We start from the raw sequence: 15,321 nt of genomic DNA on the forward strand, positions 1-15,321 counted from the left end.
TACAGCAGTTGGTTCAAATTTCTGACCAGTTGAACAATTTGATTTTAAAAAACAAATTGCAATTTGGTCAAAATTTTGAATGAGTTGCAATTGGTGGAGAGCAACACTAACAGTCAACTCACTGTAATACACATGTTCCCCATGATATGATCTTTCTAATTTTAATGCCAAATTATAGTTTTGACCCCAATTTCATGGTCCACTGAACATAGAAAATGATAGTGCAAAGTTCAGGTTAAAGTTTTTGGTCAAGGTAGTTTTTGATGAAGTTAAAGTTACATCAACTTGAAACTTAGTACACATGTTCCCTATGATATGATCTTTCTAATTTTAATTCCAAATTAAAGTTTTGACCCCAATTTCACGGTCCACTGAACATAGAAAATGATAGTGGGAGTGGGGCATCCCCGTGTACTATGGACACATTCTTGTTTTTTAAATATTTCAGGGGTAGATTAATACATTTTATATTCAACTTTATATATTAAAATATTTTATGAATATTCAATAGTAAGATACGTTCTAGTAATTATTTCTATATTTTTCTGTGAAGTTCATGTTGATTTAATCAGATAATCATTCTATAATTGTATTTCAGCAAAAGTTGAATGGACCACATAATCCTTATGAAATGATGTTCAACAGTTTGACAAATGTTGGAAGATTAAGGTAATATATATTTTTATGCCCCACCTACGTCTTCTGGTCTTAGCCTCAGTTCATTCATCCGTCTGTGTGTCCGTTCGTCCTGCTTCAGGTTAAAGTTTTTGGTCAAGGTAGATTTTGATGAAGTTGAATTCCAATCAACTTGAAACTTAGTACACACGTTCCCTGTGATATGATCTTTCTAATTTTAATGCCAAATTAAAGTATTGACCCCAATTTCATGGTCCACTGAACATGTAAAATGATAGTGTGCGTGGGGCATCCATGTACTATGGACACATTCTTGTTTTTTTGATATGTTACACTTGTCCTTGACCAGTAACCGTCACCTAGCATTTATTGAAAAAAGAAAGCTTGGTGTAATTAAGACATACTGCTGTAAACTTGACACAAATAGTGTTACTTCATTTGTAAATCTCTGATTTATTTTATCCAATAAGAAAATGCTGACTTTTGTTGACTTTTTAACACATCAAGAATATTCCTATAAGACAATATTAAAGAAAAAATATTGTGAATCTATAAGGGTAACTGGTATTAGACCAGTACACCAAACTGAAATGAATAACTCCCGTTACAAGTATTGTATCAGTGGTGCATAGAGATGCCTTAATCACAGCAAGCAGAAATATATTCAATATTTCACTGTAAAAAGTAAAATCACAAAAATACTAAACTCCGAGGAAAATTCTAAAAGGAAAAATCCTTCTCAAATGGCAAAACTAAAAGCTCAAATACATAATGAATGGATAACTACTGTCATATTCTTGACTTAGTATATATGTAGAAAAAGGTGGATTGAAAGATTTAAATTGAAAACTGTACTTACTGTTTAATTTTAAAGTTTTTTTCCCCTCATACGTTAGATTTGATGATTTTTTCTGAATTAATCTGAAAACAATGCACATTCTACCACTTTCTTATTTCAGATCTGTTAAGACTGACCCAGATAGTGTGAACTCTGTTGCTATTGACAATGAACCTCAGGATCGTTATGACAGATTAATGGTATCAGGATTTGTAGGTCTGAATCCTGCAGGATCTACAATGATGGCCAGGGATACTACAATAATGCCAGCCATTTCTGGTCTGCCATCTATAATATCACTGTTGTTCTGTCCTGTTGCCGAACTAAGGTAAAAGATCAGCAGCTTAGGAAAAAGTAAAATCTCAAAAAATACTGAACTATGAAAATTCCAAACAGAAAGTCCCTAATCAAATGGCAAAATCAAAAGTTCAAACACATTAAACAAATGCATAGGAATTGTCATATTCCTGACTTGGTACAGACATTTTCATATGTAGAAAATGGTGGATTAAACCTATACCTGTAAGGGCCAATATTTTGGTGCAATGATAGTTGTTGGTGTGATTCATGCTTGATTTCCTTTTAATGAATGGTGGATTCATAAATACTCATAGATACCAATTCTTGTATATTTCATGGATGGTAACCCACAAATTAAAATGTTCTAAAAAAACACAGTCTCTATGGTTTTGGGTGCTTTTAAACTTGACAAAACCACAAATCAAATAACCAAGAAAATGCAATTGTTCCTCAATCCATGAAAATTCTAACCCATGAAAAATAAAGAATCTACAGTACACAATAAGTGTCCTTGGTTTCGCTTTGATTATACAAATACAAAGGATTTTACTTTATCATGTGAACATTGTAAAAACACTTCTCCCTCAAAAATTTTATACTTTAAAAGCTTACAATTATACTTGATGTTGAGTTGTGTGTATGTAAATATCAGGATTTTTGTCTGTAATTGCTGTACATTAGACTCAAATAGACAAAGTGTAGTACAAGAAATTGCTGTAGAAATTTTTGGTATGCATGTAGCCTTCAACAAGTTCATGAGATATAATGTTTAAAATGTATAATTTCATATTGAGCTCACCTGAAGCAGGTGATTTGTCAACTTTATTTATTTTGTTTAGGAGGGACAGAGAAAACAAAAGGTATATTGGATCTATTTGTGGACTTGGTGTGGACAGAGATCAGAGACATTCACTATTTCCTGAACATGACATGGAAATCACATTTGATGTTGAAATAGATAACAAAGACATCTCACAGGTAAACTGGAAGAATAAGTAGTATAACTATGTAGGCAATTAGGATGCGAAAATACTATGGAATTATAATTATTCGTTAGATACAAATTTTTGTGGTTTTTGTTGGTATAGGTGAACCTTGTTTTTAAATGTAAAATTTTCTATCAGGTCGAATGCAGACTTTGACAAAACCAAGAAATTAAATATCCACTAAAAGGCAAATTTTACACAATCCACGAAAATTGGTACCCATGAAAATATATGAATCCATAATAGATAAAATAGATATTAATATATAATTTGTTCATTGATTGTTGGCATCTAAAGGTGGTACCCAACACCTTAACTAAAATTAATTTGGCTCGTTTAATTTTCTTAAAATTTTGACAAAGTATTTACTTTGACCCTTTGACAAAAATATAAAAAAATCAAAAAAATTGAACCAACCATTTAATCAGAAAAATTACACTGGTTATATAGCAGTTTGACAAACACTTATTTTGATCATTGAAAAGCTTAATATTCCCTTAAGAACACAACATCATTAAAACGTTCTGCTGATTTTACAGAGTTATCTCCCTGTAGTATTAGGTACCACCTTAATATATAATTTGTTGATTGATTGTTGGTATCTTAATCCAACCTTACCACATATGTTGTGAACACAAAGTCATGATTATCAGTGATCTGAATTGAGATGATAAAAACATTTTACAGGTACATGCCTTTACATAGTATTTTCAGGTACTGGTATGTCATTTTTAAAAAGCTTTTAAAATAAGAAACGATCACAGGAGCAGTCAAACTTGGCTTTCTTATCATTCTGCTTATTTGTTATATGTTTTTCTTTTTCAACATTTATAGAAACACAAGAAAAAACATTTTAGTAAAAATTAAAAAAAAAATGATTATGTACAATTTCAGATAAATGGTGTAAGATCAGCCATAAACCTGGCTATTGGTAATGAAGAGAAGGTATCAGCATGGGGACCTGATGCTATCTATAAAATACAGGAAGCAGCAAGGAAAAAACTTTTGGAGTAAGTCAAATTTTCTTTATTTGTCTTTCTTTACTTATTTCTAAAGATTTATACTTACATATGCTACCAGTGTTCCTTTAAGACTCAGTGGTTTTTTTTTTGGTTACATATGTTGAAAGAAAACTGTGTAATAAAAATCCATGACATCCCCCATAAGCCAAGTCAAACTGACCCTAAATGTTTCTCCATCAAGTACGATATATGTAGCAATTAGAGCTTAAAGGTGTTATATAACTTATATTATTATTATTTTTTAGAGTTGTATACAAGAAACGAGAGCGTGTTGATCCTGTAAATTACAACAACCCATATTCCTGGAATCAGGTATGTTACTGGTAGTGAATTGTTTTTATACGACCCCAAAAAATTTTTGGGTTCGTATAATGGTATGATGTCATCGTCTGCGTCGTCGTCCGAAGACACTTTGGTTTCCGGATAATAACTTTAGTTTAAGTGAATAGATCTTAATGAAATTTTTTCAGAAGGTTCAATACCACTAAAGGAAGGTTGGGATTTATTTTGGGGATGATGGTCCAAACCGTTTAGGAATTAGGGGCCCAAAAGGGGCCAAAACGAGCATTTTTCTAGTTTCAGGATAATAACTTGTTTACCAGTATTTCAATTGCTCTGAAAGTATACTGCAATGTTTAAAATCACAAGTAGAAGGTTTGGATTCATTTTAGGGGTTATGGGGCCAAAGTTTAGGAATTAAGGGCCAAAAAGGGGCCAAAACAAGCATTTTTCTAGTTTCCAGACAATACCTTGTGTGTAATTGCATGGATCGCTCTGAAATTGTACCACAATGTACCATATAACAAAGGGGAGGCTGGGATTAAGTTTTGGGTTAATTGCCCAAAATATTTAGGAATTCAGGGCCAAAAAGAAGCATGTTTCTAGTTTCCAAACAATCATGACAATAACTTGTGTTTAAGTGTATGGATCTCTCTGAAATCGTACTACAAGGTTCAATATTACAAAGGAAAGCATGGAATTTAGTTTAAGGGTTATTGCTCCAAGGGGGGGTTTCAATAAATTGGGGGGGATCTCAGTTTACCATTTTTTGTAAGGGATTTTTTTTTTTTTTTCAACATTTTTCAAATTTCAAATTTTGAAAAGTTTCAATAAGAAATATTCAATTGCACAGGATTGTGCAATAGATGTGTTAGATCTTGAACCACATTAATTTTGTGGCAAAAACCTATATTATGTCAAAAATTTGATCACAATCAAAATTCAGACGGTATCAAACTTGAATATTGTGACCAAATTTGCCCCAACTGTTCAGGGTTCGACCACTGGGGTCGTATAAAGCTGGGCCCTGCGGAGCACCTGGTTATAACCTATATATCTTGTTTCCAAAAGGATGCAACTGTGCTCCTTGTGTAATGTTGTTTAAAAGTTGCTTCAAAGGATTCATTTTTACCTGCGTTTTATGATTCTTATCACAAGTTTTATATCAGATGTTGTCAATCATTTACAAAGTCACATTATTATTGTGAGGTGTATCTTACACTTGGTCATAATAAGTACTAACATTTTAGCTTACTTGTTCAAATAAAAAAAGGACTGCATTACAGTGCTTATAATGTAGACTATAAATTTACTGATCCCCATGTGCAAACCCGTTGTTAATCAGTTTCAGTTGTTTCTTGTATATTCCTCCATTAATTGTGGAGCACTACCCAAAGGGTATAGTTTTAGCAACAATGTACTCCTTAAAACATAATGAAACATTTAATTACATACAGATGACTGAATTTGGTTATAATAATCACTAAATAATAAATATCATAATTAATTCATAGGTTTGTCATCATAAAGTTTTAAAAAATAAATCAAAAATTCATATGTGCTGGAGTGTAAGATAACGTTAAGTATCAACTGCATATATTTACAAATAAGAAAAAATGGTCTCAAATTAAACTTACTTATAATTATTAGTTAAGAGTGCTATACATACATCAGGATCTATAATGAAAATATTATTTTATAAGATTTTAATTAAAGTTTGTCCAATAATTTAAATCAACAAGTTTTGATAACATTGTACAGATTTTTTAATGAATATGCTTTTTTTTGTTAATTTTAAAGTAGATTTGAACAAATTTGTTGCATGATTAATATTTCCTGTAACATTTCATCAATTAACACAATCACAAAATGCACTATTCTTGCTTTCAGAAACATAAACATATCTCATTATTTCGCCCTGGATTTTGGTCATATATATATATCCCTATAACTTTATATAAAACTGGGAAATCTCATTTTGAAATAGGTAAAATTGGGGTTCAAATAGTTAACCCTATAAGAGAAGTCAAGTTCATTTTCAAAAAACAGGTATATTTCTGCAAAATTGGACTATTCCAAACAGCTCATTCTATTTTGATTAGTTGAACTACACTGGGAATGGTATGTTCCAGAGAGACCAGTCCATTTTAAATACATTTTATCCAAACCACACTTAATCATAAATGATATGATATAGTATTCAGGTACTGAGTAAAAGTCAAGGTTGATAATTCATTCATCTTGCAGTCATTTTAGTTATACATGATCACATTTCATTGAATAAATTTCAGTTAATATTGCAAGTTGTTTGCAAAACATAGATTTGTGTTCATTTGTGATAAAAGTTAGAAAGTTGTTCACTTGAAGTAAATACTTAACAGTAATTATTTTATTTTCTACATGAAGACTTTTATGTCTGTTATCTAGTTTCTTTGAGGCAACCTAACAATATTTACAATGAACCATATATATTATCTTTGAGAATATATACTATGTTTGTTGTCTCACTTCTATTAAATAGTTTTATTGTCATGTATTGTAATTTCAAATAGTTCAATGAAAGAAAAAAAATCACCACAATTATTTGTTCACTTTAATTTAAACTGTAATTGTACTGCTCCTCGGGGCGTCTTGATTGGCAAATAAAAATTGTTGTTGTTATATTTTAAAGCTTTACACCCAATAAATAAGTCTTATGTTTATAGTACATGTCTCTATTGGCTTCAAAATACAATTAAAAGTACAGTATTGGGCATTTGTTAGTAAGGCAGCTGTTTAGAGCACTCTGCTGTAAATCAATAAATGAAAGTCGTTTTTTTTAGATTTTAGTTACAAAATTCATAATAGAAAAAGAAAGGATACATTATTTAGAATTACGGAAAAAAGACCCCTTATGATAATACTCCACAGAATGAAGTGAAACATATTATTGCATTTATTTAGTTTGATTGGGATACCGTATTGAACTATCACCACTTCTTGCAACAAAATCCCTAATTGCATCTTACAAAGCCAAGAGCACCCTTTTGTGCTGCTTATCATACCAAAGTCTCAGGGAAGCCTTCAACACTAAGCAAACATTTACACCTCACTAAAAATTGAAGTTTATAGTTTTCATATTTTAATTAGAAAATTTACATGAAGTTATCTTAAATTAAGTTATTCAAGTGTTTTATGTATGCAGTAATGCATTTAGTACCACCAAAAGATAGAGGAGTGTTCAGCTTTTGTCAAAATATATAAAAAAAATATTATAGACAAATCTTGGCCCTTTGGTTTGACATGAAAATTGAATTTGTTTGCCATAACTATTGTGCTCTTTACTAGATATTGCTGTTGGATCTGAAGTGATGTACAGAATTAATCAATCTATAAATATTTGTAGGTGGATCCTGATGATTTGATAGAGACGTCATTAGAAGGAACACCTGCTGATGCCCCACATCTCCTTAACCTACACAAAGCCCAAATGTTAGAAGAAGAGGTCTATGTGGATAAAGCAAGTCCTGAGTATTTGAAAGAACATGCACAATGGTTGAAAAAGGCTTCAAAAGAGTGAGTTGATTTCTTGTGTTTAATTATAAGCAATAAATAGTTTTTAGAAAAACCACTAATTCAGATGTTCAAGGAAGTCAAAATAAGCTTGTTTGCAAAATTTGACCAAACCATGAAGTTAAATATTTGCAAAAAAAATCAATTTTACCTGAATCCATGAAAATTAACAAACCACTGTAATTTCAAGCAAAAAATCAGTGGAACACTCAACAAAACAGCAGAAAAAAATTTGTTTATTAAAATAGTTTGGATCTGTGTGTTTTCTGAGCATTGTGGAAAAGATCAACAAAAACAACAGCATATATATACATTACCATTTTATTGAAGCAGGTCTTATAAAACAAATAACAGTTTTCATTTCAGTCTGTTCTTTCATTACATTTTACTGAACATATAGTTACTTTTTTATGTATTTATATTCTGAAAATTCCTGAAATATTTGCCACTGGAAGTTAAGCAAACATCAACTACGGTAATCAACTTTTTAAATTAACAATGAAATGGATAATTTGAACCTAACCATGCTATTTATTTTCAGCTTCACAAAGAGAGAACCTATCACGTGTGAGATCTGTGAAATGACATGGCACACACCACAGCTGTTAGCAATACACATAGAGACACGCAGACATCAAGAAAAAGTGGCGGCTTTGTACCAGAAAGAAGATTACTGAACAATATTCTCAAGTTCTGTAATGTTCCACGAACAGAAATCACTATGATGATATAAAAAGTACCAACATTCCTGCTTTGCTTCAATGATTATGTTCAGTCCAAGGTCTCAGTGACCTTGTGGAAGGGATGATCTTATTTTGGAGTACAGAAATGTTCAGATTGTGATATAGAAACTTGTTGAATTTAAAGGTTCTGTTGTGTGAGAGGAATTGGTCAATCAATGACGAAACACCAATTAACTGTTGAAAATTTTAAATTCACTGTAGCAGAGGGGCTTTTTGTTTAACATTATTGTAATGGAGGGAAAGAAATAATTTTAGTTAACTTTTCATTCATAATTGTAACCATATAGAGTTATAGGAGCCGAAGTCAAAAGACAATCCAACAGATAGTTGAAAAAAACTACTATAAAGTACACTCTTTTCCATTAAAGGCTTTATCGAGCTCTTAGATAGTTGTTAGATCTCATTTTAATATGTTTATATTCTAATTTTATTACTCTAGTCATAAAAAAGACATCTGTATATGATCTTTATTGCCATACATATAGATGTATGTTTAACACTTGATGACGGATGTTTCATATATAAGATAATACTCATTTTCGTTACTCAATTGAAAACATTTTGAGGGAACTTTTGATATATGGGTTTATCAATTTTCACTTTCATTTTAATTCTGCCAAAAAATTATGATTTCTACTGTGTGGGAAATTGTATGGTATTTAAAATGAATTTTCTGACTTCTGTTTATGTCATTTTGAGAGTATAGTTAAATTTTGTCTTTTTTTTAACATACATATCAAGGAAAATATGTATGGATTTTTTTGTTAAATGATAATATTTTGTTTAAAGATCAAAATTGACATACAAGTATGTTCAAGAGTTTTACTTGTCTTTCATTATGTTGAAATAGTTGTGTTTTGTCTATCAATTTCTTTTGGGAAAAGAACTTTTTATTACATGAAAATTTAAATAAAAGAATAAAAAAAAACTTTCCTTTGTTTACTCTCATAATGCTTGAAGGCAAATGGTATAATTAATCTGTTTTTATGCCCCCACGGTACCCTTGTCTGTCTGTACATACATCTGTTCACACGTCCCAAAGTTGGTTTCCATTCTCTAACTTTAGTTTGCCACAACTAAATGTTATGAAACTTTTACACAATGCTTATTTTCACTAAACACAGACCAAATTTGTTTGAATTTTGGTGTCGTCACTTTGATAGTTCTAGAGTTATGCCCCTTTACTGATGTAAAAATTGCTGAATTTTTAATTTCTGTTCTCTTACTTAAATTATTTTCAACCAAAGGTAATGAAACTTGTACACAATGCTTATTACCTCAAAATACAGATCAAGTTGAATTTTGGTGGTGTCACTTTTACCGTTTTATGCCTCTTTAGAAATTGAAAAATTGCTGAAACTTTCGTTTCTGTTCTCTAACTTAAGTTTGCCTCATCAAGTTTCTGTTCTCTGACAAGTTTGCCTCATCAAAATGTTATGAAACTTATACACAATACTCATTACCAAAAATTTGGATAGCGTCACTTTACTGTTCTTCAGTTATGTCCCTTTTTAACTTTATATGATATGCTAGCAGGAGCATCATCTTTGTCTGATGAACACATTCCACATGTATTTTAAATAAAATCTGAGATCACAAACAATTTCCAAAGAGCTTTTATGATGATGGTAGATAGCTAACATCTAGTGGCAAATTAAATGCATATTCATGAGGAGAACATGTTAATGCAATATGGTATATTTTAAGCTAATATTTAGAGTCAGGTTTTATGGTGCTAGTAACAAGGTAACAGTCTACAGGAAGACACATTGTGTCTGGACATATTATTTTGCTTTTGAGCCAGACAGTCTTTACACTTGCTCTTTAATGATTTGTGCTTAGCATTGAAGTATCAACTACTAATTTGAATCCTTTGTATGGGCTGATTCAATGGAACCAACCAGCACCAACACTCATATTCAACGAAACCATCAATGCAGATATGCTCTTCTATGAGACATCAACCAAAAGTCAATTCAGAATTTATATTAAAAAAGCTGTGGCTGGAATTTTCTGGATTCATTTTCATTTTCCTGTACAGTCTTTAACATGTCTTATTATCTGGGTATTCCTAATTCATGGAGTAGGAAGACAGTGATGTATCAAATCATGACGGCAAATCATTATTCAAGTAAGAACAAAAGCAAACCATCCATTTCTTTAATTACTGGCCTTCTATGTCACATTGAGGTCTTCAACATGCAGTAAAAACTCTCACCTCTTTATAAGTTTTAAGATGGCTCTTGGAACTTTTTGATAGAAAAACACAGCTGCTTGGTAATTTAAAACAAATATGAATTATATCTTGCAAAGTTATCTCTAAAATACTTCCCGAAATTTCAAGATAAAATACAAGAGTGCACACGCTGAAATGTCTTGCCTTCTTTAATAACCATTAATATTATGTTGATAGTCCTAAATATAAAGCTTTACTACAACTATCACATAAACATAACATGATCAAAGAAAATGAGGTCAAGGTCATATAAACCTAATGAGAAATCCATGTACAACTTACAATCATTTAATACTCTTAATATAGTTGACCAATTGCATTAAGTTTCTAAGAAACAGACTTAACCAAGAAAATTAACTTTGACCAATGAACTATGAAAATGAGGTCTAGGTCACATGAACCATGCCAGGCAGACATGTACAGCTTACAATCTTCCATACAACAAATATAGTTGAACTATTGCCTATAGTTTAAGAAAAATGGACCAAAACACAAAAACTTAACACTGAGCAATGGACGGTGAAAATGAGACCAAGGTCAAACAAAACCTGCAAGACTGACATGAACATCCTTAAATATTTCCATACACCAAATATAGTTCACTCATTGCATAAAGTATTAGAAAAACAACGAAAAATCAAAAGACCACTGAACCATGAAAATGAGGTCAAGGTCAGATGACACCTGACAGTTGGACATGTTCACCTTACAATTCTTCCATACACCAATTATACTAGACCTATTGCTTATAGACAAACTATACAAATAAAAGCACCAGAAGTATACTGGTGTTAAAAATTCATAAATCAATTGAGAGAAAACAAATCCGGGTTACAAACCAAACCGAGGGAACACATCAACTGCTAGAGGAAAAACAAAGAATCAACAGGAAGTGCAACAAAACAAACGCTAACACACATAGAGACGAACTGTTTGATAACTGCCCTATTCTTGACTTGGTTCAGGACATTGTAAGAAAAAATGAAGGATTAAATCTGGTGTAATGCCAGGATAAACCTCCCGCTTTATTCTCTTCCACTTCGTACTTTATTTGGCCTATTCAACATTTTTTTATTCGAGCGTCACTGATGAGTTTTTAGTAGACTAAACGCGCGTCTGGCTTATATATGAAATTTTAATCCTGGATCTATGATGAGTTTATTTATGACAATGTTAAAAAATAACACTAAAACACTTCATGTAGTGACAGATATACAACACAAACACGCAAGAACATTCATAATAAAGAAATGCACAAACAAGCGCGACATTCCAGGTTGAGCGCTTTAGTGGAAAATATTTAGGCATGATCGTTCTAAAATGGGATGACTTAGACGTATAAACTATGGTGATGACATGTTCAAAACTATCTCCACAGTTTTCTTTGACTAATGTAACTATTTCTAAAGTGGTTTTTTGTATATAAAAATCACATGCGTTGTAATTGTAAGCATTAAAAAAAATTCCAAACCAATCATTCAATGTAGATTCCAACGCTTTTCTATCACTAAAAGTTACAATAATAATTTAATTGATTATTTTTTAAATTACCTCACGCGATTTGGTGTTTTCTCTCTGGTGATTGATTGTTTCATTGACACTCTTACATTATCGCATTATTGTTGCTTTAAGTATTTTCACTGGGAAAATTGATACATATTTTGTCTTATTAAATCATACTACAGATTGGAACCCATTCCCCATTTATTTACAATTTATATTTTCATGAATTTAAATTTTTAATTTAAACAGCTTTTATCAGTTGCTTAAGAAATATTTAGTGTCATCTTCTCATTTCAGAGATAGGTACGTTTTTGCCATGGTTCTGTTTTATTGATATAATCAACACAATGATTCATACCTGTTGCTAACAGTACAATGTTTGAAAGTAAATGTAAATGTCTTTAGATTGATTAAATTTTAACAACGATATATGGGTAATGTCAGCTATAACGCTTTATATATATAAGAGTTTTGTTTTTGTTTGGTATTAAATTAATATAAAGATCCATTTGTTAAATCTTGTGATCAATGTATTTGGCAATCGTCAATGGTAGTCAGCAGGGTTTAAGAACACCAGTTGTTAGACCTGTTAGTCAAATGCGTTTGGTTAAATTATACTTTTTCACTTTTTTTGATCTTTTGAAAAATGTTGTCTGTGCTGTATTTAGACCCCTCTACAACGAAATTTGTTTTACACGCACACGTATAAACATTGCGGGTTTCATTCAACGCAATCATACGGTTGAGCTTTGTTTTCAATTTAGACTAGAATATATATTTGTATATATATACATATCCTATTATAGAATTGAGTTGTAAAGCTTTATGTTTGTCCTTTTTTATATTTTATATTGTCATGTTTTTAAATGTTCACTATAAACAACTATTTTCAATTGCTATAAAACATTTTGTGTAAACTTATTTCAAAGGCCTTTATAGGTCATTAAATTTATCAAATTTTAACAAATGATAGCCATATAAGTAATGTAAGGCATACCACTTAATCGAAAAAAAGGAAAGACAAATTTACTTATGTAAGAATTTAATTAGGAAATATTGTGTGTGCAACAGAACAGCTCACAAGACAACAAGGATATCTAAGATATAATGTAACAAAATTCTTGTTTCATATTTTATTCAGATATAAGAAAGCCAGAAAACATTGTCCAATGATCACCATTACTGAAGATTTCCTCTGTACCGCTACGATGTTTTATGTACACACGGTCTCCTTTCTTTAATTTGAGTACAATGTTGGCTGATCCTGTATAATGCCCCCTTCCAGGGTACACCCCTACAGTTTTTTCATTATTTTTCCAAAGACTAACATGTAAATTTTTCCCATTCGCTGACATTATTGTTGCAGTTATTTGATAGAATCCTTTCCTTGGTGCAGTAAAAATTCCAGAATTTGGGTCATATCCCTTTCCCTCATTAGTCCAAACTTTATCAAACTTAACAACTTCATGAGAGCCAATGGTTTTTTGAGTTGACAATGAAGCAGTGAAAGCAATTACAATCTTCTTGCAGCTACAGGTTGATGATTCTGTTCAAAACAATGTTGTTTATAATTATGCATTACATTATATATATTCTAGACACACATGCCACCTTAATACACACACACTCTGACAAAGAAATTAAAACAAGTATGAATGTACTTGTAATGCTTGCTTTTAAAGGACAATTTGTTATCTCATAAGCAATACGAAGGGTGCCACATGTGGAGCAGGATCTGCTTACCCTTCCGGAGCACCTGAGACCACCCCTAGTTTTTGGAGGGGTTTGTGTTGTTTATTCTTTAGTTTTCTATGTTGTGTCATGTGCACTATTGTTTGTCTGTTTGTCCTTTTCATTTTTTGCCGTGGCGTTGTCAGTTTATTTTCGATTTATGAGTTTGACTGTCCCTCTGGTATCTTTCGTCCCTCTTCTTTACTAAAATTACCAATGTAATATATGATTTTCAAAATATATTTTTCTTTAGTTAATAGGGTGCACCACTTAAGCTACTTAATCAACTGAATTATATAAAACAAATGTGCACATTAAAATATAATGCTATATCAACTTAGTTATGATATATCAGCTTCCGACAGTTAGGTGTTGGTCAGGTCCGTAGTTTCTGTCAGAGTTTAAAAGTTCAAGAACAGCATCTATCAGTAGAAATGTATAAATAGTGTTTTTTTTTTTTTTTTTCCTTTTCATATTTGTATTTGCCAAATAGCAGAGACATTTCCTAATATGAATATAGTTATCAAAGGTACCAGGCTTATAATTTAATACGCCAAACGCGCGTTTGATCAAAATAGTTATAAAGCCAAGCAAGAACAAAGTTGAAGAGCATTGAGGACCATACATTCAAAAAAAGTTATGCCAAATCAGCTAAGGTAATCAGTCATGGATAAGAACATTCTTTGTATTTCGAAAAAAATAACTTTGTAAACAGGAAATTTATAAAAATGACCATATTATTGATATCAATGTCAAGACCGAAGTGCTGACTATTGGGCTGGTGATACCCGCGGGAACGAAACGTCCATCAATAGTGGCATCGACGCAGTGGTGTTAATAGATATCAAAGGTACCAGGCTTATAATTTAATACGCCAGACGCGCATGAAACCAGCAATTAACTAAGCCTCATTTAAATATCATTATTTGTGCCTATAGTAATGGTTGTATATAATGCTCCAATGGATTACATAGTTTGACGCAAACTGGTCAAACAAATTCATATTGACTCCTCGATAAAAAAAAAAAAAAAAAAAAAACACGGCAAAGGGAAATTAGCCAGTATGCAAACCTACATTCGAAGGAACTGAAAGAGAATGCGTACGGAGAATACTGTTGAAAAAAACCTACCAGAATTAGAACCTTTTATTTTCACCATCATATTAAGAAGATCTTGGAAGAGCCCATTCTCTGCAAAAAAAAAAAGATATACGTAAAGGTACTTAGTTAATACAGACTGTACGTATTCAAATCATGTATGCTAGAACATTTCATTTCACTTTTTTCTTCATTCAATGCGAAAATAATCTGGTTTAAATAGATACTTACGAAGCTCGGTGTCGCAAACAGACTCCACTTTAACCATGTGTGTCCATAACATAAGAAAAATCATAGGTGTCCTAAACATTGTGTTCAAGGGCAGTGACTTGTGCTATTAGATAAATGCTTTGTATCTTTTGTTTTCTCTGCGTCTCAATTTGTATTTATATTTAACT

General features: G+C 31.5%; 3 protein-coding genes across 3 annotated transcripts in view; 2 read left to right on the top strand and 1 right to left on the bottom strand.

The window, feature by feature from the left end:
• The window catches only part of LOC143068826 (ATP-dependent RNA helicase TDRD9-like), a 54,559-nt gene extending 46,227 nt beyond the window's left edge, over positions 1-8,332 (top strand). Inside the window, exons 32-38 of the mRNA XM_076243146.1 lie at positions 599-669; positions 1,596-1,802; positions 2,614-2,752; positions 3,655-3,770; positions 4,028-4,094; positions 7,447-7,616; positions 8,155-8,332. Of these exons, the coding sequence (XP_076099261.1) occupies positions 599-669; positions 1,596-1,802; positions 2,614-2,752; positions 3,655-3,770; positions 4,028-4,094; positions 7,447-7,616; positions 8,155-8,290 (906 nt within the window). The 3' untranslated portion in view covers positions 8,291-8,332. The remainder of the gene's footprint in view (positions 1-598; positions 670-1,595; positions 1,803-2,613; positions 2,753-3,654; positions 3,771-4,027; positions 4,095-7,446; positions 7,617-8,154) is intronic.
• Positions 1-15,321, top strand: part of LOC143068831 (ATP-dependent RNA helicase TDRD9-like) — a 48,434-nt gene that overhangs the window by 13,538 nt on the left and 19,575 nt on the right. The gene's annotated exons all lie outside the window — the stretch shown is intronic.
• On the bottom strand, positions 13,214-15,275 carry LOC143068830 (complement C1q-like protein 3). Its single transcript, XM_076243151.1, has 3 exons — positions 15,155-15,275; positions 14,957-15,016; positions 13,214-13,641 (listed from the first exon to the last, which is right to left on the bottom strand). The coding sequence occupies exons 1-3, from the start codon at positions 15,231-15,233 to the stop codon at positions 13,229-13,231; spliced, it is 552 nt and encodes a 183-aa protein (XP_076099266.1). The 5' UTR covers positions 15,234-15,275; the 3' UTR covers positions 13,214-13,228.

The sequence above is a fragment of the Mytilus galloprovincialis genome, chromosome 3, assembly GCF_965363235.1.
Source record: "Mytilus galloprovincialis chromosome 3, xbMytGall1.hap1.1, whole genome shotgun sequence".
Lineage (NCBI taxonomy): Eukaryota > Metazoa > Mollusca > Bivalvia > Mytilida > Mytilidae > Mytilus > Mytilus galloprovincialis.

Coding starts and splice junctions, on each gene's coding strand:
- LOC143068830 (XM_076243151.1), bottom strand. CDS start 15,233: ATGTTTAGGACACCTATGATTTTTCTTATGTTATGGACACACATGGTT. Junction 15,017..15,154: donor TGTTTGCGACACCGAGCTTC/GTAAGTATCTAT, acceptor TTTTTTTTGCAG/AGAATGGGCTCTTCCAAGAT. Junction 13,642..14,956: donor AATAAAAGGTTCTAATTCTG/GTAGGTTTTTTT, acceptor TGTTTTGAACAG/AATCATCAACCTGTAGCTGC.